We start from the raw sequence: 25,066 nt of genomic DNA, 5'->3' as shown, positions 1-25,066 counted from the left end.
AGTCAATCTCAAATTGCTCCTGATGAATCAGGCCGGCACCTTGCAAAGTAGCCCGCTGCCATGCGACGTGGGTGAATGGGTGAATGAGAGGCAAATTGGATAAAAGCACTATATAAATGCAGCCACTCACCGCTGAGCCATTTCAAATCGACCAGTTAGAGCGACTCTCTTCGGAATACCGGGATTTGAGGCCAACGCACACTGACAGGCTCTGACAGGCGGTAAAACACCTGCATCCCTTGATTTCTATGTAAGCCCCGCACACTGGTGACGTCTTAACATCGTCGCCAGCTGGGACGTGTCACCTGTCCAGAAAAGCAGCAGTTTTATCACATCCCACCCCGCCCTCAGTTGGCACAGCCCGGCTACTTTACCCTGACTACAATGCCTGTCTGTATGGTGCATTGGTGTGTGCTACAGGTGTCAGATGACGCACCGCTATGTGACATTACTCTCTGTGGGTTGCACATCTAGATTTGTCTCCCCTTTTTCCCCTTTTATTTTGAGAACAAGAGCAGTGATCATTTACAGTACAGTCAAACTCTTAGGATCTTCTGAACTTTGTTGTGCTCATCCTGCAACATTCCTCTACTGCCTCCTGTAGCCAGAGTGCTATCTGGGCTTGATTAATTTCCTCCTCCTGGGAGAACAGAGAGAGATTCATCTGTCTTACACCCCTGCATTTGTAGTCACAGCCATTCTCTGTAATGATGGAAGCTTAACACAACATCATCTATATTCCTCCAGTCTTGCTGATGTGTTGTATCAACCTGTAGATGTACCTGCACTCATTTTCTGAGAAAATGAGAGGTGCAGGAGCACTAATTATTAAAAATGAATTTTGCCCGGGCCCAAGCTGACTCATTATTCATCTTGGTTATTGCTAGCAGTTCGGATCAGCCTTCGTGTGCCAGAATTGGTCCATTTGTCTCTGTCAGGGGTGGGCACTTGACAGATGTGCCAATATGGCTGCCGAAGTTCTGTGCTGGGGGAGAGGCATCTTAATTCTCCATGATGTATCACACTGGCAGCAACCAATTTAGCAGAATTGAGCTCCAAATCATCTTACTTCCCACTGCTTCTGACAATCTGTTTCCTTTCTCTCGATGAGGTAAATATATTAAGGATGGAAATAAATTAGGGATTCCTACGCCCTGAGCTAAATCAGTGAGTTTTTGCTGCAGTTGATTGTATATTGTCATGCTGGCAGGTCCACAGAACGGTATCCTGGGTCCGTGCCATCAGGATACATAAAGCATAAAGCCCAGAGAACAGCAACTATGATAAATGCTGCCAAATTCTCTGGTTTCCCCGTTTAGGGCAGATTGATGTATTGGACCGACAGGTTTGTTGTGTAAACCTAATTAATTTAATTTCAGGTGTCACATGGCGTTGGTGTGCCTTGTGGCAGCACATTAGGACTACTTGGCGGCTTGGGTCCAACATAATGGATGTAGACACGCTTGGCCTGCCGGGATTTGAATATTGAGGAAGTGTGAGATTGCCAGCCCACAGATTTCCTCTCTAATGTGGTTATGCTGATGAGCTGGAATGAGCTAGCTAGCAGCTCAGCAAATTTTTAAACTCATAATCATGATGACTTACTTTGTAATGAGTGCATATCCACCCCCCAAGAGGTGAGGAGTTAACGGTAGGGGCAAAAATGTTGGAAGAAGTGCAAACTCTTTGCTTGAATTATAAAACAGTGTTTGATTGACAATCACATGCTCAAGCGCTACAAGGTGTATCGGCATTAGATTTCACTTATAAGCCAATGTTGTAAGCGTACAGATGACATTTAGCACTGCATCACTTCTAGATCACTGAGCTTCCCGGTGCTTGTTGTGTCGTTTATCCTGTGCTACTATCTAGTTTACTGAATTACACCACTAACTATTGATTCCTGTCTGGATTCTAAATTATAAGGACACCGGCTGTGTAAACATGTAGCCATTGTTGTCCCTGCTTAGCTTGCAGAACATCTGCAACATAGAAGAATAATGACTGCTGAGGGGGCGAGTTGAGCTCACAGAGGGCAATAGCTCAGAGTGGTTCTTCTTTTCTTTTTTTTTTTCCTCTTTGCACTGTGATTTTGTGAGCTAATGATGGTGACGACGGTGGGGTATCCGATTTTAAACATGAATCTTATCCTCAGGATAAATATTGGGTCTATAATTCGGTTCAGCAATCGCACTTACTGTTGGATAGCTTAGAAGCAAGTGAAACACTCGTACATTACCCCCATGAAATCCGAGACAAGCAGCACCATTGTCTTTCTGCAAACCCAGAGACATTTATGTTAATTTAGGGTGATCCAGCATCATATTCTCAGAGTAGCAGGCAGGAAAAAAGATCACTCAGGTCTGTCATTCTTTGTCTTGTAGAGTCTCATTATTCATTTAAGTCAGAGCTCATATACCTGCTAGGGGGTAATAAATAATGTAGATGTATCATAAAATTATTGGGGTGGAAGCTGTTCTTTACCTTTTTTATAAAATGTGCAGTTGTCTGAACCTTTTGTGCAATCTGCAAACACCCTTACAGATTATCTGCTATTTTCCATTTTGCAGTTATTTTCTTTTTCTGAATACTTTTTTTTTTTTTTCTTGCCTTAAGCAGCAGAGGGGAAAACGTCGAAGCTAGAGGGCGAATAACTACTGTGCATACATGTGCACATCACTGCCTCTGCCATTTCATGCTATTAGTTGCTTTGGTAACATCACCGAGCTCAAATTTTTCATTTTCGTTTAGTTGCCATTTACAGCACGCTCGGTTCATGCGCCTGTAGGAATGTGTAGCAAAGGTGCAACTGAGGAGATAGACTGAGAATTTGTACTTTTACAGCTGATTTCGTTTTTGTATTTTTTTTTTTTTATGTCCATACCTAGTGAAGACCTGCCCACAGCAACTTTAATTATGAAATTAATTTAAGTGATCTTCCCTACCATTCACCTCTCCTTTGGAATTGATGTCCTGTTCCTCTGTGTCAGCTCCCTCCTCCCTTCTATCCCTTAATTTCCCTCCTCATCTATCTTTGCTAATGCTGGCCGCATCTCAGTTCTGAGCAGGGGGTTTCTGCGTGGATGCTATGGGGGTAGTGAGGAGGGTGAGACAGACTGGATTAGGGCTGGATTTAAAATGGCTGCTTGCTGTGCTTAGCTCAACACTCATCTGGGGGGATGTGGTCATGTGCTATCTCGTGATTTGTGGCCTAATTAGCGGTTTTGGGGTACGCAGGGCTCAAGGACTTGCGCAATTCCTCGGCCTTAGTTTTAATTTCCTCCACTGTTCTTCCCTCTTTGTCTATTGGCTAAACACATGTACCCACATACACTCTCCCACTCTAAAGCTGTATAAAAAAAAAAAAAATACAAGCAAAGGATGACTGTGAAACTGCACGAATAAGCAGCAGACAGAAGGGTTTAGCTGTGCGGAGAGAGGCTCCTGCATACAGCCAATTTATCATCATCATCTGCTGGAATAAATAAAAGCTTGTCTGTTTAGTTCAGGTCAAAGTGCACAGCTGTAGCTGCAAGTTACAGATAGGAATTTGGCTGAAGTTGATGCTCACCTCCGCCAAGAAGGTTATGTTACGATGACCCCTGGCTGTCTGTTTTGGTCTCAAACCAACATATCTCACACTAATGGCCGGATTGACTCGGAGTTCGTTATGATCGGCTGCGATCTCTTCAGTTCAGAGTTCATGCATCCAGACATTGGCTGTAAACACCGTTCTGTAAACACTGTTGAATTATGAGAGTAATGGTTAGCTTTGGAGATTAGTAGCACTTGGTCAAGGTTGGTCATGTTTTTGCCTCACATATGTGAAAGCTTCACGTTGATCTAAACATAAAAATGTCACGCGCTACAACTTGTGCAACTAGTAGCACTTTTCTCGGAAAGCGCCGTTTGCTTTGTCAGTGGATCTCTGTCCTGTTTCATGAAAGCGTGTTTGTGCACATTTGTGTATTCCTGTTTTCGGCTTATAGGGAAATAAAATGGCTTATGAGCCTTTTGGAAGATAATTATGATGTCAGGACAGTGAATGGGTCTCTGTATCAGTCCCAACCAGCTTGTGTACATGTGATTTGCAGAGCTTATCTCCACTTTGTGATGAAAGATGAAAATCTTGATGCATGAACTATATACGTTTCCCCGATTTCATTCCCAATCCGTATCAGATAGTGAAAATTAGGACAAATATTAGATTCTGGCTGTGTCTTCCACACACATACTGTACACTACATTCAGTATGTATTGTTCACAATATCTGTAACTATCATGTCACACTTTAGACATTTCGAGAGGCAATAAGCTTTTATATTATTGCAGATTTAGGGAGGATTATTGAGACATTTTTGGTTTTCACAGCATAAAATGGGCATTGCAGAACAAAATGTCTAAAATAGCGGCTCTTGCGAAATAAGGTACAAAAAGGTGAAATAAAATACAGATATCGTGTCATCTGAGGGTTCACTTTGTGGGAAGAGATCTTTCACCTCTACCTGCTGACAGTGGCTAATGGTCTGCTTAGTGCTGACCTCAAGCTGTGCGGGTCATCCTGACGCCATGACAGGCAGGTAAGTGAGAGGTTTTTGAGTGTCTCACAACCTCTGTCCCCTGGGAGACAGCAGCCGGCCTGTCTCCTTATGCCTGTCCTGGTTTTATCGCTCTGCAGTGACCCACAGTCAAGTCATCCTCCTGCCGTTGTGTCCCTTTAGTCAAAGGGATGACGGCTCTCTGGCAGGCATCTACCGCCGCCCCGCTCCCTTTTCTGATGGCCAGCTGCTTTATGCGAGACTGGTGACACAATTGGTTCAGTAATCTTTGGGATGTGTTTGGCATTTTCGGCCACACTAGCTGCATGGCTTTAGGCATGGCAATGACTGTCTGTTGTTCCACCGCTTTGGTCTAGACTGAGATTTCTCATGGATGGATTGCCATGAAATGTGCAGATGTCCATGCTGCCCCGAGGATGAATCTTATTGACTCTTATCCCCTGACATTTCCTGTAGTGCCACAAAGCAGGTCAAAGTTTTAACCTGTGAAATGCCTCCACATCTGCTATATGGATTGCCACACAGTTTTGTACAGACAATCGTGGTTCCCAGAAGATGAATCTTAATGACATGATATTTGGCTTTTTTTTTGCAAAGCCACCACAAGTTCATACAAGTTCTACAATTTGATTATTTGCCATGAAATCTGGTACAGACTTTCATTTCCCCTCAGTGTGAATTGTAATCATTACGATGATCACTTAACTTCCATCATCATACTTTAGTTTATGACCAAACACCCACAAAATGAATAAAACTCTAATCATCATCCGCTGTACTTTAGTTTTAATGAGCAAATATCAATTTACTAACATGTTATAGTCGCGACAAATGGTGAGCTGTAAGACTATATGTCATCAAATTTGTCATTTTGCAGGAGGGCGGGGTAAGAACTGCACAAAACAACACACAATAAAATCAGAACAGTGAGTTTTGGACCATGAAACCATTTCAGCTATGCAGACATCTTAATATCACAAAGATGAATGGTGTATTTCACTTTATAATGACCGCATGTGAGCTTAAGAACATCAGAGACCACGCTTCCCCTCATATTCAAATGGATTAAAACGATTCGGACTGACGAGCAAGCTTTTGTCATTGTTGAAGTTTGGCACTTTTGCGAGTGAGTTCAGAAAGTGGTAACAGTACGTCCTTTCGAATAGTCAAGTGCGGAGGTCTTAGCTTAGTGGAAGTTCCAGGAGCCAAAGAAGAGATAATTAAACTAATGGATGGAGCTGCATAAATGGAATATGAGGCTATGACAGTTCAGAAAATGGTGATGGCTCAGAGAGAGAGAGATAAGGTACTTTGCTGAAAAGAAGCGTAACAATAGGAATAGATGGAAATGGTGATGGGACAAATTACAGATGGCTTCTGTTATATTTTTACAGCATGTGTGCATGTGTGTGTTAGTGCACAGTCTTAAGTATGCAGGGTACTGATTGGTTCAGTTTCGAGAACCAGATTTCCTCAGAGTAAAACATACAACATAAATACATATTGTGCAGATGTCCTCATACAATAGTGTCTCATCTACTTCAGCCTCAGCTCTTCATCTCCATCGGGAGGGCCCTCTGATTTGAATAACTACTGAAACACTTGCTAATTATTCCTTAATATAATATTGACTGTGATTTGAGTACAATAGCTATTTCTGATATTAAAACGTCCATCACATGACTAGCTGCAGGACATTTCTGATTGCTGATGTCGGCGGCTGTGCTTCCGACAGCTGATATGAAACAGTTGCCCTTGGACAAAGCAGAGTAATGTAGCATCACTAATCAGTGTTTCACTTTGCGGCTCTACAGAGGAGGTCTGTGTTCCACTCGACGGAGTGCTCACCTCTCTCTCCTGTTTACAATTAGCGAGAGATTTCCTTACAATGATGCAGTATTGGATTGGTGTCAATGTGCACTGACACAGAGAGGGCAAAACTCCAGAGAAAACATTTACCGCTTTTTATACTGTGTTGGGGGAAAAAAACAACTTTTAGAGATGCAAGCACACAGTGCAGCTTATAGGACAGAGCTTTCATGTACTGTAGCCTTTTTTTTAGTTATTCAAAACCCTCTTTCCTCAAACTGCGTCATTAGCCAGATAAATCTGAGGTTTGTAACCCTAAACTAAATGAAGTAAATTAGAGGGAAGTGTGTTATTAAAAATCTTCTACATCAAATATAGTACTTTCAGAGACCAAACTCGTTTGAGCTGGATCTAAGTAAAAATCTCTGTAGAGGAAATGATTTGGTAGAACAAGTAAAGTTTGCCTAAGAAGCTGTGTTGAAACAAACTGTTATAGAGAAGCTACAAATCCTCAACATGGGAACAGGAAACAATAACTCCTGCTTTTTTTTTCTTGGCCATTTTCTATTTTGTTAACCACATGAATGGCCTCGATTGTTCCTGACTTTGGTTGCCCTTTTCAAACTGAATTAAATTACTTCAGGAATAGGCAAGTGTATCTGAGTCAAAGTTTTTTATGAAATGCATTTTATTTTAATTGGATTACTGCTTTGATAATTGTATTAAAATTAGTGAAGATGTGTTAAAACAATTGTTGACACAGTAAGCTATACCCCAGGGGTACAATTTCATGATTTAAACTAATTAAATTAAGGGTTCATACTGACATAAACTTAGGAACAATGAGACTGTTTTGAGTTGCATACTATTGCATACCCAAGGCACTGGATACCAGCACATTATAGCATCATAACAATGCAATCATGCACACTTTAATTGCATAACTAGATGTTTAAATATACCCCGGAGCGAAAAAATTTAATTGCCGCTTCCAGTGTATCTCTCCAGAAGGAGGCAGATTATTTTTTGGCCCAAATGTAATTACTGGTCAGTATTTAACTACTACAGCTTGATACTTTGATTACTTAAATTAATCTTTGTTTTAAGCTTTGCATACTGTGGAGATGATGAGCTTGTTTTTGTGTGGAGATCATCATTTGACACAGTGAATGCACAAAAATAATGAACAAATTTGTCTACTTAAAACCCAACAATTGTTGTAGCACTCAAATTGTCCAGCACGCTCAACTCAACCACTGATCAGACTAAATCCACATCTAAGACCCCTGATGCACCAGGTTGGCTTTACAGAATTAGTGCCAACGAAGGCAAACCTCTAGATAAAGTGTTATTTAACCACATTGGCTGTTTTTACAGCACAACTGAACTGAATTTAAAGTTCAAACTAAATAATAAAAAGTGAAGTGTGAGTCAACTCATAAATTAAATAATATCATCTCTCGACATTGCATTCTTTTACTATTCAACAGAAGGCCAAAACAGAATACGAAAGGTTGACTGTAATAATTCTGCACTACTTACTGAGGGACATATACTTGAGGAGACAAAACATGCAGAGCACTTTAAACATAAAACATTCTTGTATCAACATTAGCACGCAGAAACATTAAATGAACTGCTGGCAATGGACCTTGGAATTTATTTAAGAAAAAAAGCTAAGAAACTCTAAAATCAGTTGAGTTGTAATTTGTAAAGGTTAATTTTGCATTCCAAGTAAGAGGGACAGTTAATAATTTCATCAATTAATAAAATATATATTCTATATATTAGAATGAACTATACTGATAAGTATGGATATCACATAGCAGTGTATTTAGCTTCATAAGCCATTAAAAGTGGAGAATAAACATGTTAACAGAGGGTTGGTAACTGTCATGCATTGAGATTCTAACTGCCCAGGTCACATCTCTTTCTCTTTGCTTTGAAAAGTTGATATCGTTGAGTACAAAAAGATATTACAACCTACAGCTGTTTGATCTGACAGCGGCCTGTCCACCTGCTGCCTTTTCTCCAATCGCTTGCCTTGCCTGTCGCAGAACAGCAGCTGTGCTGTGAGGCAGAACAAACAGGGGACATGTTGAAAGTGATGGCCGCAAACTGCACCCATCTCTTCTGTCCCCAGAATGCTCGAAGCTGGTTTTGTAACACCCATTGTATTCTAGAATAGAGGTGTAACTCAGACAGGCCTGTTAAATGTGAAATGATGCGATGTCACTGTATACTTGATGATTTTGTCTTGAAGTAGCACAACTACTTGATGCAAGTTAATAGAATAAATGATTATCCAGAGATCCCATTTGTAGGCGTGTTGGCCCTTTGCCATATTGAAGAGGAAACTGTTAAGAGTTTTTGAATTGTAGGGGAAGCTCTTCCTCATGGGACAGAATGTATTTCTGTCCCTCTTTTTTTCTTTACACAAGGTCCTGGAGATTATTTTTACAGACTAGGGGATGTTGTACTTATGCAGTGGCCAACACCCAAGAACAGGAAGCCACAGTTTCTATGAAAGTCCACGAGATGGAAGCAGATAGCGCCAAGGGAAAACAATATTTTGGCTGGAGCTCATTCTGGTGGCCAATTAGACCCCAGTGCCTGTATGATTTACCACTTCCTCTACCTGCTTTTATGTGTTTGGGGCTGCTGTGTGGAACACAATGACCCCTGATTAAAGATTGAGCTTAGGCTCTGAGACAGCAGTGGCGCCATTCTTATCAGATGCCTACTTCTCAGAACTCAGCAAGACCACCTGAAATCATTGGTTGTATGGTTTGTCACGCTGACATACTCGGAGTCAGCGAGCACATTTAGACTTTAGTTTATATATTGTCATCTTTTGTAAAAGGTTCAATATGATTCCAATAATTCTGGTGCTGCTTTTACTTCCCAAAGATCTCGTTTAGGCGCCTAAACAACAGTATTTGATCTCTTTGCAATGCTTGATGCATAAATGCGTTTACAAATCGGTACTGACAAGAAATAACACTTTAATATTTTAAAGGGAAGTCAACGCATTAAATTTTAACTCAAATTACACCCATGATCAACTTTGAAACTGAGTATATCTAAGGGTTTGAAGTCAGTAGCTAAGTATTCTGGGTTCCTTTGTCTTTTAGAGCATGTACTGAGACACATTGTATATGCAGAGAGACGGATGGATTGTTTGTCTTTTCCTCCACCCTCTTCTGTGGACACAGCCTGGAAGTGAAGCCCGGATCTTGAATGGCTGGGTGGAGTGAGGGGTATGAGGTCACACTGTTAATTGCATAATGAAACATGTCTGGGTTGAGATAACGCATCAAAGAAACCGTTATATAACCAAAAATAGGAAATGACTTAAATTTGATTGAAATCTACAGTGCAGACAGACAATATCAAGACAGTGATATTCTTTATCATTCCTTATCTCTTATGTCAAAAAGGTTCAGAAACAATAACATCTAGGTAAGATTCATCAACTTCCTTCAGCGACTTATAAAGAAAACGTACCTCGTTTTTCGTGATTCTGTTTGAGTGGGTCCATGTTGGACAGTGTAGGTAGACTTACGTGTAAATAATCCACCAATTTAAGGAGAGTGGAGTAAAACAGTGGTCTTAAATGAACAGTCACATCTAGTTTTTTATGGGCAAACAGTCGATTGCTCTTGACTGGCCAAGTCATTTGACCACAGTCCAAATGAGCATGTATTGCACTTGCTGATGGCCTGACTAAAGGCAAAAAAACCACTGAAGCTAGTAAGAAGTGAAAGTAGCTGTAGAGGGGGAGGGAGGATGTCGTGTCTCTGCTGATGTCTCTCGGCACTTTTGAATGCAGAAGGATTTGCAGCCAAGATAGGAAAAAACTGTGCCTTGATACAAGTTTATTTTTACGTGTCTAATTGCTATCTGTTCCCATGAATTCAGGCGATTCTGTTGAAAAACGGCAACACATTTCAAATCCATTGGGTAGAGTACAAAATATATTCACTAAGTAAATTTAAGTTGTTAGGACTTTCTTTGGATGAAAATCTCCCTTTGAGCTGCTTCTTAGTCACAGGAACTATGCTAATAATGATGGAGATGCTGCTTGGTTGAATTATGAAACGTCTGCTTCATGGTCTACCTTTCAAGTAGTGGGAATTATTTACTATACTAGTAAATTGTCCATTTGTCTTGGGCGTCATTTTTTCAAGGCCTTTCTTCTGTTTGGTTGTTTCCTTTCGGGTGTGAAATTCACCATTATTCAAAATCAACATTAACACTCTTGTTTGACAGACAGGGAAAGTCTCCAGATTGTTTAACTTGAGTCACACATGCCATATCTTCACGCTGCAAACTGGCAACCTAAAAGCTGCTCACTTCAAGGTAAAGGGAAAAAAAAAAGAGATGTCAGTTTCTGGTGGTGGTTGCGTGCCCGCTGGTGCCTGTCAGTTTGTCTAACATATCACAGAAAGATAATGGCGCTCTACAAGAAGGCAGAACTCAAAGAATCTATCCAGCTGGGTTGTATCTTGACTTTACCCTTTGTCATCATTTGTCCTCTAGTGACGATTGTTGCACTTTCTTTTAAATCTGTGTTTTTTGTTAATTGCCCTAGGTAATGGTAGTGTACAGTATTTCTGGGGTAATAGGGGTCATACCCCTGTTTTTATATCTTGTCTCACTCAAGGCAAGGTTCTGTATAACTGGGCTTTTACTGAGCCTCTTCCCAGCATAGCTCCATATTATGGTTCATCACATAAGGATGTCATTATTAACTTCTATGGAGATGAGACATTTAACCTCCACTTCTCTCTTTAGAACATTTGGCTTCAGTCCCACTAATTGGTCATTAGATTGCTATGAAATGCTTAAGGGAAACTGCTAGAACTACAAAAGATTATTTTCTTGATGCTGGTTTGCTTCATGAGCTCTGTCGAGATGACCGCTTAGTCTGATCCTTTTTGTTTCAATCATGGGAGCTTGTCTGAAAAGCTGGCTGTTTTTTTTTTTTTTTTTTTTTTTGGACAGTTCTTGATAAAGGTTCAGTGAAATCTGAAGAACTTTGTTTCTAATGTAGTGGCAGAAATAGTGTTTGTGCTTGAAGATTGTTACTGTACAAGGGATTAATTTGGCCTACAACCTCCCATGGCAGGCAGACAGCAGCACAGAACAGCTTTTGGATGAGTCTGCTAGAAGCATAGTGGTGGCTTGGGTTACAGTCGTAGGACATGATAGATGAATGCAGATCTTCCAGAGTAATAAAGTAGATTAATATCTCGGTGAAGTACCACTTCAGACCACCCTTGGAAGCGGTCTGGGGCCCAGAAATCTGACTCATACGTTCAGAACCATTTAACAAAACTTGTGTCTTATCATATCAGTCATCACCACAATCTAGAGTAACTGGCGTTGTGTTATATAAAAACCAATTTGAACTTATGTAACATGGGTCAGTAAGTGACCTGCAGCATCAGCAGAAGGGAGTGCAACTTGAAAATGACTCTGGCAGAGTTTCATTTTGATGGTTGAGATAGTACAGGATTATTGATGATCCACTGGATCTGATGATTCATTGGATCTTGTCTGCTTTTTCTGTCACTTTGGCTTTGGCATTACACTCAGGGTGGAAGTAGTTATCTTATCTGAACCTCCTGCCAGCTATCTCCCAGAACAGCTAGACCTTTAATCACCTGTCACAGTTGGTGACTGCACTAACTCCAAGGAAGCTGATACTGTAGTCGCTCAGGATAGAATGATGGAAAGTTGTAATTATGGGGGCTGTATTTATCATATTCATCAAATCTGTTAGTGTTGTGAAAGATCTACAGAGGAGGGGAGTTGTGGAGTTTGACACAGATAAAGGGAAGTCAAGAATTGGTGTATACAGGAATGAGTGTAACCTATAGTAGGCCAGTAGTCAATTTTAATAAAACTGTATTATGATCATGATCATTTTCAGTAAAATAGGTGAGGGAAATGTGCTTAAATACCTTTTTTACGTGTTTTGTGGATTAGAACAGAGCAGACAGATGTGTTGCTCCAGATGTGGGAGCAGCTATGCTACAACACTCCGTTCTGTCCCACAGCTTCTTCCATTGTCCCCCGACTGCTTCAAGATTCAAAGATTCATGTGCTATAGGAATACAATTACTCCATGGCCATACAGTAGTAACATAGCAACATTTTTTTTTTTTAAAGTATATCTTTATTAATAATTATGCTTCACATCTTATTCACATATACAGCATTTTCTCTTCTCCTTTTTTCCCCTTTTTTCTCCCCCCTTTAAAACAGTAGTTACTATATTAACTATATTTTGATTCTGTTATAACCTGCTGTGATGCTGATCTATTTTTTTGTACTCTTGTTTGTCAAATCTGGTGAATTTGAATATGCACACAACAAATGTCATTATATTTTTCATTTATTAATATGTTCACGAGAAATTTTAATGAATTGCATTACTCAGATTGAAATCCATGACTGTAAATGTTCAAGTACTTTTATTGGCATGTACACAACAATTACAGCGAAGCAGTCTTTCGCAATAAAGTTCTTGGATCTCGGGCTCCCTTCAGTTGTGCTCTACAGATATATTGCCTATAAAAAAGTGTACAAAGAAAAATGATTTAAGTGGAACAAAATCTAATTAGAATCCAAGACGTAAAATATCGCAGCAGCTAAAATATAAATTGAATATTATTTTAAAGCGTAAAATATAATTTAAAATAATGGAAACTGGAGACCGACCACAATGCCTTTCAACATGACATTGTGACCCATGAGTACTCAGTTGTCATTACTACATTATGACGTTTAGTCCACATCCATCTCCCGGCTCTTTCTTCATTTTGTTCTCAAATTCAGACCTGTACAATCTCGTGACTCTATCACAATGTCCGTCCACTGATAGATATACGGGCACCTGCTAGTATTGGAAAAACATCACAGTGGTATTTCCCGCTGAGGTATGTGTCTCCAGGACCACATATTGCCATGATGACACACACACTCACTCACAAGGTGAAAACAATATCAGCCAACACTGTCGCAGCATGTAACCAATGCTGTCACGGCTGGTAAATATAACATTATTGTAGATTGTTAAGTAATGATGAATAAAATGTATAATGTGAAGGTTGTGCAATAATTAAATATGTATTTACATGAGAGGAGATTTTACCTTGTACATTCATTGTAGCTCAACCTTGTATCCTCCCTGAAAAACAGTCTAGACTATCTACTTGTAATGACTAATCCTGCCTAGTCTTGTTTACTCCTGATCTATATTAATTCTTCAGTCAATAATGGCAATAATCATTAGTTGCAATCTGCAGATTATCTTCTTGATTAATTGTTGGATCTGTAAAACATCAGTTTATTTTTGCTTTAAAAATGACTTAAGCAGTTCGTTGATTATTAAAATTGCTGCTGATTCATGTTCTATTTGGACTAATGCAGCTCTATTGCAAAGCTAACCTAAACCTACCTCACATATATTTAGATTTTATTAATCACATTTGAAGGCCATAGCAAATAGCACATTTGCTACATTACATTTGCTACACATTTAGCAAAAATGATATCTTGTTTCTGGTCATCCTATCTTGAAGAAACATGGATGTCCGACTTTCTACTCTCAGCTTTCCAAATATTGTCATTTTCATTAACTTGCTCAGCCTTAATTCTCACTGTTGTCCCAGAGAAGGAATACAAAAAGATTATTTTTGGTGCTTTTACTTCTTCTACCTTTTGTCCATGACAGTCAGAACAGTCAGTTCTGACAAGGTCAAATAAATGCACCTATTTTAATTTGAAGTGTAACTGAAGACTCACTCATTCATCATCCTGCGTGTCCCCAGCAGTGACCCCAGATGCCTTGCCCTTGTTCCATTCTTGCAAACTGTGCTGATATATTGAGTACCTGTTCCTTCAGATCTCCTTTGAGAAGTTAGATGTTGGACAATGTTGAGAAAAAAAAAAACCTTTTAAGAGCACTGAAGTGGACTGCAATTATTTTTGCGTTTTATAATTCCTTGGTTAAAAAAAACAAAAAAAAAACACTGTTCTTCATTTCATATTCTCTCACTTGTCTTTGAAGCCTACTGACGCCCACTGAGGGCATTATGGTTTTTACCTTCATGGTTCACTGATAATTGAGGCGTCTTATGCAGACTGGCCAATAAAGGAATCTGACAAGAAACTCCTTTTGAAAGTACACTTCCCTATGAATATAAAATCATGCACACACAGAGACAGAAGGCTAATTGTTGCAATTGATGATTCACTTTCATAAACATTCTTTCATTTGCGTGAAAGCTTCCACTGTTTATCTCAGTAAGACTTCTGTGGGTGTGGTGAAACTTCTCAGTGACGTTTTTTCTTTTTTTTAGTAATAGAAATATATTCTACTTGTTTAACTGTACAGTAATGACAGCAACAAATGACCCTGTCCTTGGTGGTTGTTTAGTCACACATTTCACTCTGGTGTAACATTTTGTAGTTTTGGCAGCGTGACCTCATTTGGAGTCGGGAACATTCAGATACCAAAATTGGCTGCCCCAATTTTGCCAGAATGATTTTCCTCACTTTGATTGTACTTACATGCAGTTAGACTCTAGGTATTAGTGAATCCAAGAAGTTATATCCACCGTGGCTGGTTGTTAAACCCGCTGCAGTTGGGAGACAGTATCTTTATTGTTAAATGCTCATAATTGGCATCGTTAAGTAGAGTCTGCTCTCTTTTTCTCACAGTTCATTCAGCTATGCGCTGAACTCTCTCCCTTGCCTTCGTCACATCCCAGCCATTAGGTCACAGAGCTGCAAGGAAGCATGTAAAGAGATCTGTAGGGCAGAGACAGTGGAACGAAGCGATGCTGGAGGAAGGGACAAAGACTGTTGGTTTGTTTTGCACAAAAAAATATTGCAGTTTACAGTGGATAGGAGAGGGATATGCTTGTTATGGCAGAGAAGTACATGGATTTGTATGATGCTGGAGTTCATTTTGAGTAAAGGAGCCAGGAAAGCTCTCCACTTACACAGTAAAGGCTCCATCCATGTGGAAGATCCATATTAGATGAATATATACTGCTGTAAATAGGTAGAATATGTATCTACATTGTCCGCATCAGGTATTTCTGGCTCATTTGAAGAAAAAAGAAATGTGCTAGCGGCATGACTTTATGAATGGATATTTTGATCTATCTGGCTTTACAGTCCACCACACAGCAGGAAACACACAGGTCGGCTTAATGGATCTGAACCATCAGTGCTATTAAGTGTCCCAGTAACCAGCACACACAATAGCAATTCCTCCTCTTACTTAAGTGCAGCAATCATTAATACACCTACTAGTTTCCTACTATGACATGTCAAAATGTCAAAGCTTACGCAGTCTGAGAAGCTGAAGTTTCTTTGGTGTTTACACAGTGACGGTTTATGTAATAAATTTACCCCAGTTGCACTTGTTTTCTCTTCCACATTTTGATTCTTCCAAGTTTGACTAATTTGACTTTTTCCTGCGAGGTGATGTTGTCGCCACGTTGGACCTGTTTTCACTGAGAGATCACATACATTTCAATAAGTCTATGATTTTAGAGATGCCAGAAACCATCCTAAATATTACTGGCTAATATAAGAGAAAATATCTGTCATTAGTTGGTCATCAGTTGACAGACTCAGTGGATATTTCCGACCCGTCCTCACCTTGCACAAGCCCCGAGCTCATCAGCTGTCTAACCTGGACATTTGATACTCCCCAGTGCTGCAGTGCCTGTGTCTCCACCATCTGGGGTGTTATCAGCATATTGAAACTGACACCAGGAATGTTGTTTCAAAATGTTATCCGATGCTCCTGCATTCACTGAAAGAGTTTTGCAGGAGACACAAGGCTTGATCTCACTTACCACTGCTCCATCTAAGACAACAGTTGTGACCCTCCTCTGTGCTCCTGACACCGTGCCTCATTTCTGCTGGCCATGTTTTGTTGTCACTGCCACTCATACATATGGACTGATCAGCGTAGATTTTTTTTTTTGCAAGTGCCAGTGTGCCAATTCTGGGAGGTCTGCCAGGCAGCATACAGCATGGATGCTTTCTCTCCGAGGGACAAAACGGAAATGACAAGGCAATCGCCATTCTGTCAGCATTACCATGGTAGCACAGGCAAGGCTGTTTATCCCAAGGTTAATGGGATGACGCCTGGAACTGAAAGTGCCAGATTGAGAGAAACATGTGCCTGTTTTACTTAAAACAAGTAGATGGCAGAGAGTGGTGTCAGAGCACACAGAAGTGAGCCCAGAACAGGATTGGATTGGATTAACAAACAGTACACACATTATAAACATCTCTGGGCTGCATTCAAGTATAGATCCAAAATAACAAAATGGAGACATTATTGAATCTCTCTCAAAATCCTGACGTAGACGTTTTGTCATCAGATCTGTGCCGAATGTTATTGAAACTGAGACATCCGTATGTTTCATAAACAGTTATTGTTTACACATAATGCCACTGACACATTGTGTGAATCCTTCAAGGATACCACACACACACACACAAATGAGTCATGTTTCATCCATCTCTTGCAATCAGAAGTTGCTACTTCCTACTGTAAACAGCTGACCAGATTAATCAGTCCATACTGTTTATTTTAGACATTTCTGTCCATAAAGGTGCTATCATCGTTTCCAGGGCGAGCCTGGTATACAAATACACTACTGATAGTCACTGTGAAGCAAGTGAAATATATTTCAATGTATCTTTCATTAGAAAGAGCAAAAACACATAGAACAAATAATAGCACGGCAAGCTAAATACTCTAAAATCAAAAAATCACACCTCACTTTCACAGTTTCAATAAATATAGAACAGTACAAGCTTCACAGAGGTAGGCTTTGTTGCAGGGCTATTGTATTGTTTTGAATTACACCTTAGAAGTGTCGAAGATGATGAGAGACGGATCATTTGCTCAGCTTATCTTCAGGTCAAAACAGATATAAAAAGAAAAAGAAAAAAAAAACCTCCTTCTACTGTGATTAACATTCAGCTGTGATTCGTGTTTTATTTTATGGTAACACTGCTAATTTATGTACCATTCAATCTCATCTCAAGCAGCTGTGTACTACAGTCCAGCTGGGCATCAAGTGCTTTACACAGGTAGTTACTGTACTAGCCCTATAATCAGACTGATTTTCCCATTTCCACAAATCAGAGCCGTATGTGGTATTTCAGGAATCCTCACCCAGGGTAGGTTACTGTTACAGAGGACCGGACTTTACCCAGCAACAATGGTAACCGATAAATTCTGCCAAATATTGTTACGTTCATGGAAGGCGAGCTGAAACATCAGCGTAACTCACTCATCTTTGTCCATCATAAGGATATAAAACTATCAGTATACTGCATGAATTGCCTTATAGCAGCTATAAAGATTTTCATTAGAACAAATGTGTCGTGCAGCCAAGTGCGTGTGTGTACGCGAGTGTGCCGTTCTGTCGGAGCCATATGCCGAATATAGTTGCAAATGTGGCGTGTAATGTTTTAGATAAATCAATCTACAACATTTTAAAACATGTACTTATTTTTAATTTGTTCACCTCAGCCTGATAGAGTGGCATGGCTTGCGCGGGGGAAAGTCTTAACCACTAGGATTATAGTCATTCTGATGGATGGCAATGAGACAGATTAATCGACTGCTGTGCAACCCTCACTTATCTGATTGTAGCGCTGCTCCTCCCTTTCTCTTCTTGAAAGGCAGAATTATATCTCTTGCAGTACAGTAAATGGGATGTAATGTGTGTTTTAATGGAAAATTAGCCAAAGATGACACTTCTCTCTAGTTTCACTTCAACCTGTGACACATTTTACTCGGTTCAGTACACTTTGCTTCTTGCATCATGCGTTTCTGATTTGTTAAGCTATTGATTTTGTTTTTGTGTCGTTTTTTTTTTTTTTTTCATATTCTGAGTCAACATCTATTCTCCTTCCAGTTGACCTAAGAAATTATAGTTGTTGTGAAATATGTCAGTCATGTTTTGTGAGGCCCTGTATATCTCAACAACACGTGAAAATGTTTTTTGTAGTTTGCCACGATTCACTCTAGAGGAGAAAGAAGAAAAGCAAGAAAATGGGGCTTGAAATTGCCCACTGGAGAACCATGATTTTTTTTGATTTTTTTTATTTTTTTTATTGTTGGTAGCCCACATAGCTCACTTTGTCGGTCAGGGGAATGGTAAATGTTCAAAGCAACTGGAGGCATTGTACTCTAGACAGCTCTGCCAACGAGAATATATATTTTCTTCAAACACAGCTGGGATGGGAGTAAGTCGTATCCAATTGTACAAGTGCCTCAAGTGTGTACTACTTTATCAACAATACTTATCCAAACTGTGTAAATATACAGCTAACCCTACACAGTTTCAGTCTGAGCTCCATCGTTTGTCCTAGAAAACATTCAGAGACGTACTCTAAAAAATTCATACAACAGTGTGAGCAAACGAGTGAACTAATATAATATTGTCTTGATTAATAGCCTGACCCATGTTGGATTTTTAAGGCTGATGCTGATATTTGGTAGTTTGGTAAAAAATCAGATAACTATATGTTGGCTAATGATAATGTTTCTTAAAATAAAAGCATTGTATTATATTTTTTGTAATATAATAGACGGGTTTAATAGATGTCAGTTGTGTTGGGATTTTTACACAACATGACTACGAATTGTGAGTTAAATATTGAATATTTCATCAACCCAACTCATGAGGCTAAAATAAATGAATCTAGCTTTGCTAGATGTGGAACTTTTTTTTTCCATGTGTACCAAAATTACAGGGTAGTAAGTTATTAGAGTTTGTAATGTTATGGCTAAGTTGTCAGCAAACATAAATTAAATATAATAGATCAATGTGTGTATTATTTTTCTCCATAAAAGCTGAATAGTTTTTTTAAATTTATTTATGCACCGACCACTTTTCATTAAAATAAGTTAAATAGTCACTTCATTTATATATAAGCAGCTTGCCTCATAGTAATAGTAGTGTATTCATAATGGGCTCTGTTCCAGGGTATGAAATATTGGTGTTGTTCTGGTGCATGGACATATTGCTAAGTCTAAAGCCATGACTGACAAATTTAATCCTGCTTGCTAATGCAGTAGCATTAATTAGAAATGCAGCTCAAATCCATGTGCCTTCCAGACCTCACCAGTCTATAATCTTTCAGGTGGTGTTTAGAAGACAATTGATTTTAATTTAAGTCACTGGACAAATCTGAGGTATTTCCAAGGGCTTAACGGTGTGTAGTGCACCTTTTTTTTCTAACCTGGTGACATTCATTGGAGGTGAATGAAATGATTCTTGTTTTTGTGCCTGACACACCTCGTGCATGTTTACGGTTGTTTTCTGGTTGACGTGGTGAAACATTGGATATTTCAAAATTAATCCTGAAAGGCACCGTCTCTTCGTGGGACTGAAGCACAGTGTCATCAGCAGCAAGGTGTTTATTCAGAGCAAGACGTAAAGCCAGTCTTGATACGGGGTGTTTCAGTAAAGAGGAGTTCTCATATCATTTTCATGAGCCAGTAGCAAAGTTGCCCTATATCTGTTGGGAATGGGATCATGAATATTGTGTTAACCCAGAAAAGTTAAAATCCATGCATGCTTCCTTGTTCCCCTGATCCCACAGCTTTTGTTGTTGCATTGGCCCATTGTACCCGAGAAGAGATCAAGGGGACCCCTGTCGGTTGTGGATTATTCCTTTGTAGAAGCGACACTGTAGGGGATAGAGGATTAAAAGAGCAGAGAGTGGATGGGGATTGTATAGGAAGTTCGTTTACAGCGTTTTCTGCACATGAATTGTTAAAGTGGAGTATTTTCTCTTGGAATAGCCCATTTGGTGTAATGTTTCTTTAGTTTTTTTTTTTTTTTTTTTAAACACATCCAAGGCAAAGAACCCACATTAACTCTGAACACATACTAGGCTCAGTTTCACTAAGTGTAGCACTGTAGGAATAAGCCTCATTTGGATATTTATATCATATATGGACAATTAGCGCTGGGATTGCCTCTAGCCAGATGATGAATTTTCATTGTGTTTACATGTTTTCCCAGCTGTTGGAAGGGTTTAGAGGGCACAGCAGCTAAATGAATACTAAAGAACCATTGTCCTCTTTTTTCTCAATTTCCAATAAAGGGCATATTGAAACCTGGCTGTTGCTGTAGCAGTAATATTGTCAGTGTTTATAATTTTGTGTGTGTGTGTGTGTTATAGCCCCAACTCTGAGACAAAGGAGATTTCTGGGCACCAGTCTGCATTTTTCATAAGCTCTTGTTTCTTCTCTGTCTGCAGGAAGCCATGGACCTCGAGGCTGGGCAGCCTCATACCCAGAATGTGCCGCGAAGAACCAATCACCTGTGGACATTTCCGATGAACAAGCTTCGGTTTCAGAGGAGTATCAGGCGCTGGTGCTTGAGAAGTTCAGTACTGAGTCCTCCAACCAGACCACCATGAAAAACACAGGAAAGACAGGTATGCATCACCAAAGCTGTTGTGGACTAGCACTTTAAAACTCACTGATTACAAAATTTGCAAAATACAAAATTTAAATCTCGGAGGTCGAGCTGGGCAGAGATTCAGCCATATAGTTTAACTTAAGATGTCTACCTCTTTTACACATTTGATTTCTGGTTGTGTGGTTCTCAGCCTGGGAGCCAGGACAGCCAAGGGGGTTGCCAAATGATTGTGGAGAATAAAATAAAAATAATTTCTTAAAATACATTCAACATAGGGGACAGAAACTCACAAACACTAGATAGTAAAGGCGATTTACTGAGGCTTAATTGCCTCCAGTGATATAAGAATGTATTTCATTTACTATTAGTATTCTTTTAGGCCTAAAGCACACATGTGGACTTTTAGCTGTGAAGGTGCTGTTACTTAAATAAATCCGAAAACCTAACCTAATTATTCTGGGCCAGGGAGGGTGCCACAACTCTAAAAGGTTGAGAACCACTGTGTCAGATCATCGCAGGCACCGGCAGTGTTGCTAATTATCCAGCAGGAAAGCCTGATGGCAATATTGGATAGCCCCCTGGATTAGCTGAAACCAGACGTTTCATGTGGAGATTTTGTTTTGAATGGTGCAAAAACAAAACAGTAGTGACTTTATAGAAGAAACAATGATTGAAACAGGGATAAAGTAAAAGAAAAACACAAAAAGAGACAGGAACAGGATGAGGTACAGGACATGAAGCATCTATAAAACAAAACAAACAAGGATGAAATAGCCATGAAATGGTGGTGGTGGTGATTTTATCTAGAAACTGGTTTAAATTGGATTTCCACAGAATGTACCACTCCACAAAACATATTTAACATGAAATTAAAAAACTCTATATTCAGTGATAAAGGATGTTATCCTTACCACTCACTACTAGTATCGGCCTTCATGCTTTTTCTACTGGATATTTTGCAGCTTAGTTGATTAACTGCTATTTCAAACCATTGCCTTTTTTTTTTTTTTTTTTCCAATCAGCTAATCTGTAGACCATTTGTGTGAAAACCCTGACCTTAATTGAGCTCCTCTGCTTTTGGCACTGTTCCTCTCAGAGAGGAGTTTCATGTTTTGCGTTTGATCGTAATGAGAGTTGTTAGCCCCCGTGACAACCAAGGCCACTGGGACAGTCGTGCGGTGCTCCGAGCTGCTTATTTACAAAGATGGAAATAACATGGCTGGCTGTAAATTTGGGCACAGGGAGACAATTTTGGATAGCTAAGCAGTGTGAAAAGCAGGATAATTGAACAATATTACCACAAAATAATATCATGCCAACAACATTTAGAAGAGGACAACTAAATATTTAGCAAGTCACCTCTCGGTGTCGTGGAACTGATTAGTTTGCTCTAAACGGTAACTAGGTTTCCATTAGTGCTACCCTTTTAGAAAGACCATGACATGATAGACTGAACTCACAGAAATCTAAAATCTTTTGATTGAATAGTAAATTTAAGTATTACCTAAACCAGATGAATATAACGCGTGTTCACTTCAAAAATACTTCACTAATCTCAAATGACATTTTAGACGTTGAATACGCCACAAATTCACAAGTTCTGTTGAATTAATTGGTTTTCTGATTATTAGCAGTAATCTTTCTTCCACCTCTGTATTTTCTGGGTTGCACTGACCTGCTTTATCATTCATGTCAGATGTGGATGAATGCATTCATGAACCACGTTTCTTCTAACAAAGATCCGTCCTTGGGTGTTTGTTGGAAAACTGAGCCCAAGTTGTGAATGGAATGTGTTGTTCTATGTCCTTGCGAGTTGTGTTTTGTTTTCCACATCATGACTTGTGTCTTTTTGATATGTTGCATTTACCAAGTACACAATCTTTTTAATGTGTCCTCCTTGGCAGTCTTTTGTTGTTGAATCCTACTTCGCTTCCACTTGAAGATGATGTCAAACATTGCCAAGCTCATTGTTGTCATTGCATGGTTGTCACAGTGTTGAGGTCCTCTGGAACCAAGCAGAGATCTGTCTATTACACTTTGCTTTATGAAAAGTCAAGAGTACAAGAACTCTTGTCATAAGCTGCAGTGAGTCATATTATATATCGTTGTATCCATTTTCATGCAGTAGGCTTCCAGTGTCAAATGTTTAATCACAAACATAAAGCCTGAATATAAAGTAGCAGGCTATGTTTTTCCCACCAACTCGGGCAGCAGGAACAAGTTGTGGGCACAACATTGACATATGATCACCTGGATTGACATGGCAAGGGTTTGCTTATTTACACATCCAGCAGTTAAACATCATTTATTTGGACTCTGTCCATTATTCGCTCTCCTTCCTGAGGGAAATATCAAGCTGTTTAGCTGCTAAATCTTTTACGATGTTTGCCAGCTAGTCACTAACTCGCAGGTAGTGCACAGTAGGAATGCAACGATTATAGACTTTGATGCTACGATTTTGAGTCTGAGGGGAAAATCCTGGTTTCACGCTTATAATCCATCCATTTATTTCACAGTACTGCAGAGGCAGGTGTATAAAATCACAAGAGCACTTTTGTTTGTTTCCTGAAGTTCTAGTAAAAATGAAAAAAAAAGGAAATTGAGAACATCTCTTATGTAAGTGTTATGTCCTTGAGGGGACTGCATGTGCCATTTTGATGAGCTTTAAATGTATTAATGGTGCAGTGCTCATTTTCCTGCCTTATGACATTTATTGGTTTACATTGCACGGAAAGCCCAACTTTTGACTCACCACGACTTCGCACCATTACCCCATTTTAATCTATGGTTAATAGTGAAATCAGTTCATCACTGCATCCCGGGTGATGAACTCATGTTCACTGTGATTTCTGCCATGGGGGGGAGCGATGTGCTGTCACTACCAAGGTAGGCCAGCAAATGGGGAAATCGACTTTTCTGGCCAGGTAATAAACACTGCCGACAAGCAGTCTCTTGCATTCTCATTGGTTCTGTCAACAAAACCTCAGCGATCAGGCCAAGAACCACACAGCGAGTGGAACTTTCTCAACATCGAAAGTGTGAAGTGGGTTTTTAGGGCTTTTTTTTTGTTGAAAACACTTGCATGCTACAGCTAGAGTTCATGTGTACAAGACATCTGAACAGGAACTAAGTTTAATATATTTGACGATATTGTTTAAGACAAGAAATTTTAACACGATGGATGCGGAATTTTAAGCATTTTTCTTAATAATCATGGCCATATTAAACAACGTGTATTGCTGTCTCCCACGGTGTCTTTTTTCACCAGGGGATACTAAAGTCGAAATGTTGAAATCCTGCATGAAGGGGCTTTAACATACTATTTAAAAGTCAGTGTTGTAATTAAGAACAGAGTGAATAGATCTTAAAAGTTCATTGAGACTTGTTTCACAACATTCCCTTGTGCCTTGATCCAGTTTGTGATCGAGCTGATTGGCTGCCATTCAACCGGCGTTCTTCAACAAAACATTTCTCAGTAAAATTTCAAACGACTCCTTACCAAATTCATGAGGAAACGGAAAACCCCTGGGACATTTTCATTGATCAAGGATTTACTTTCACACACACTATCCTTCTTTCACTGGCTGTGATTCAAGGTCTTTTTGGCTTAGCTTCTAATTCCTGCTCTGCTGTTGGAGGGTTCAAACACACCCAGGGCCGCATTTCTAATAAAACTCCCAGGGCCAGCCAGCATCTCCTTTCCTTAACGTTCCTTGTGTTGCACACAGGATTATGCTCCTTCAGCAACAGCAGTAAAGTTTATTACCATACAATATACTCGACATAACAAGTCGCACACGTGTGTCATGCAACGGCTAATTCTGTCCTAAGCAGACTCATTTTCACTTTGACTCGATGCTTTCAGTTTTGGAAATCTTCTGCATCCAAGACCCTTTTTCTCTCATACTATGGGCCATCAGCTTAAGCAGCACTGGCACATTAATACTGCTGGCAGATTCTTTCTTGCCTCGTGACAGACGATCATCTCTCATCACAGAAGGTCTCTCCTTCTTCAGATCTTCTTATCTCCTCCCTCGTTTTTCTCTTGATCTCGTTTTCATACCTGCCAGTAATCATCACATGGGGATTTGTTTTGCTTACCTTGATTTGATTTTCCTCTCTGCATAGCTTGTCCAACATCTCATCTGTGTACTCACAGTGTTTGCTTGTCCACATTCTCATGCTCTTGGTTTGCTGATTAAAAGTGGG

General features: G+C 39.7%; 1 protein-coding gene across 1 annotated transcript in view; it reads left to right on the top strand.

Moving 5' to 3' along the window:
• ca16b (carbonic anhydrase XVI b) overlaps positions 1-25,066 on the top strand; it is a 92,368-nt gene that overhangs the window by 27,862 nt on the left and 39,440 nt on the right. The window contains exon 3 of the mRNA XM_019262508.2: positions 20,694-20,873. Coding sequence (XP_019118053.1) covers positions 20,694-20,873 — 180 coding nt within the window. The remainder of the gene's footprint in view (positions 1-20,693; positions 20,874-25,066) is intronic.

The sequence above is a fragment of the Larimichthys crocea genome, chromosome VI, assembly GCF_000972845.2.
Source record: "Larimichthys crocea isolate SSNF chromosome VI, L_crocea_2.0, whole genome shotgun sequence".
Lineage (NCBI taxonomy): Eukaryota > Metazoa > Chordata > Actinopteri > Sciaenidae > Larimichthys > Larimichthys crocea.
Note: the sequence above shows the minus strand (reverse complement) of the source record. Positions and strands in the feature narration are given on the sequence as shown.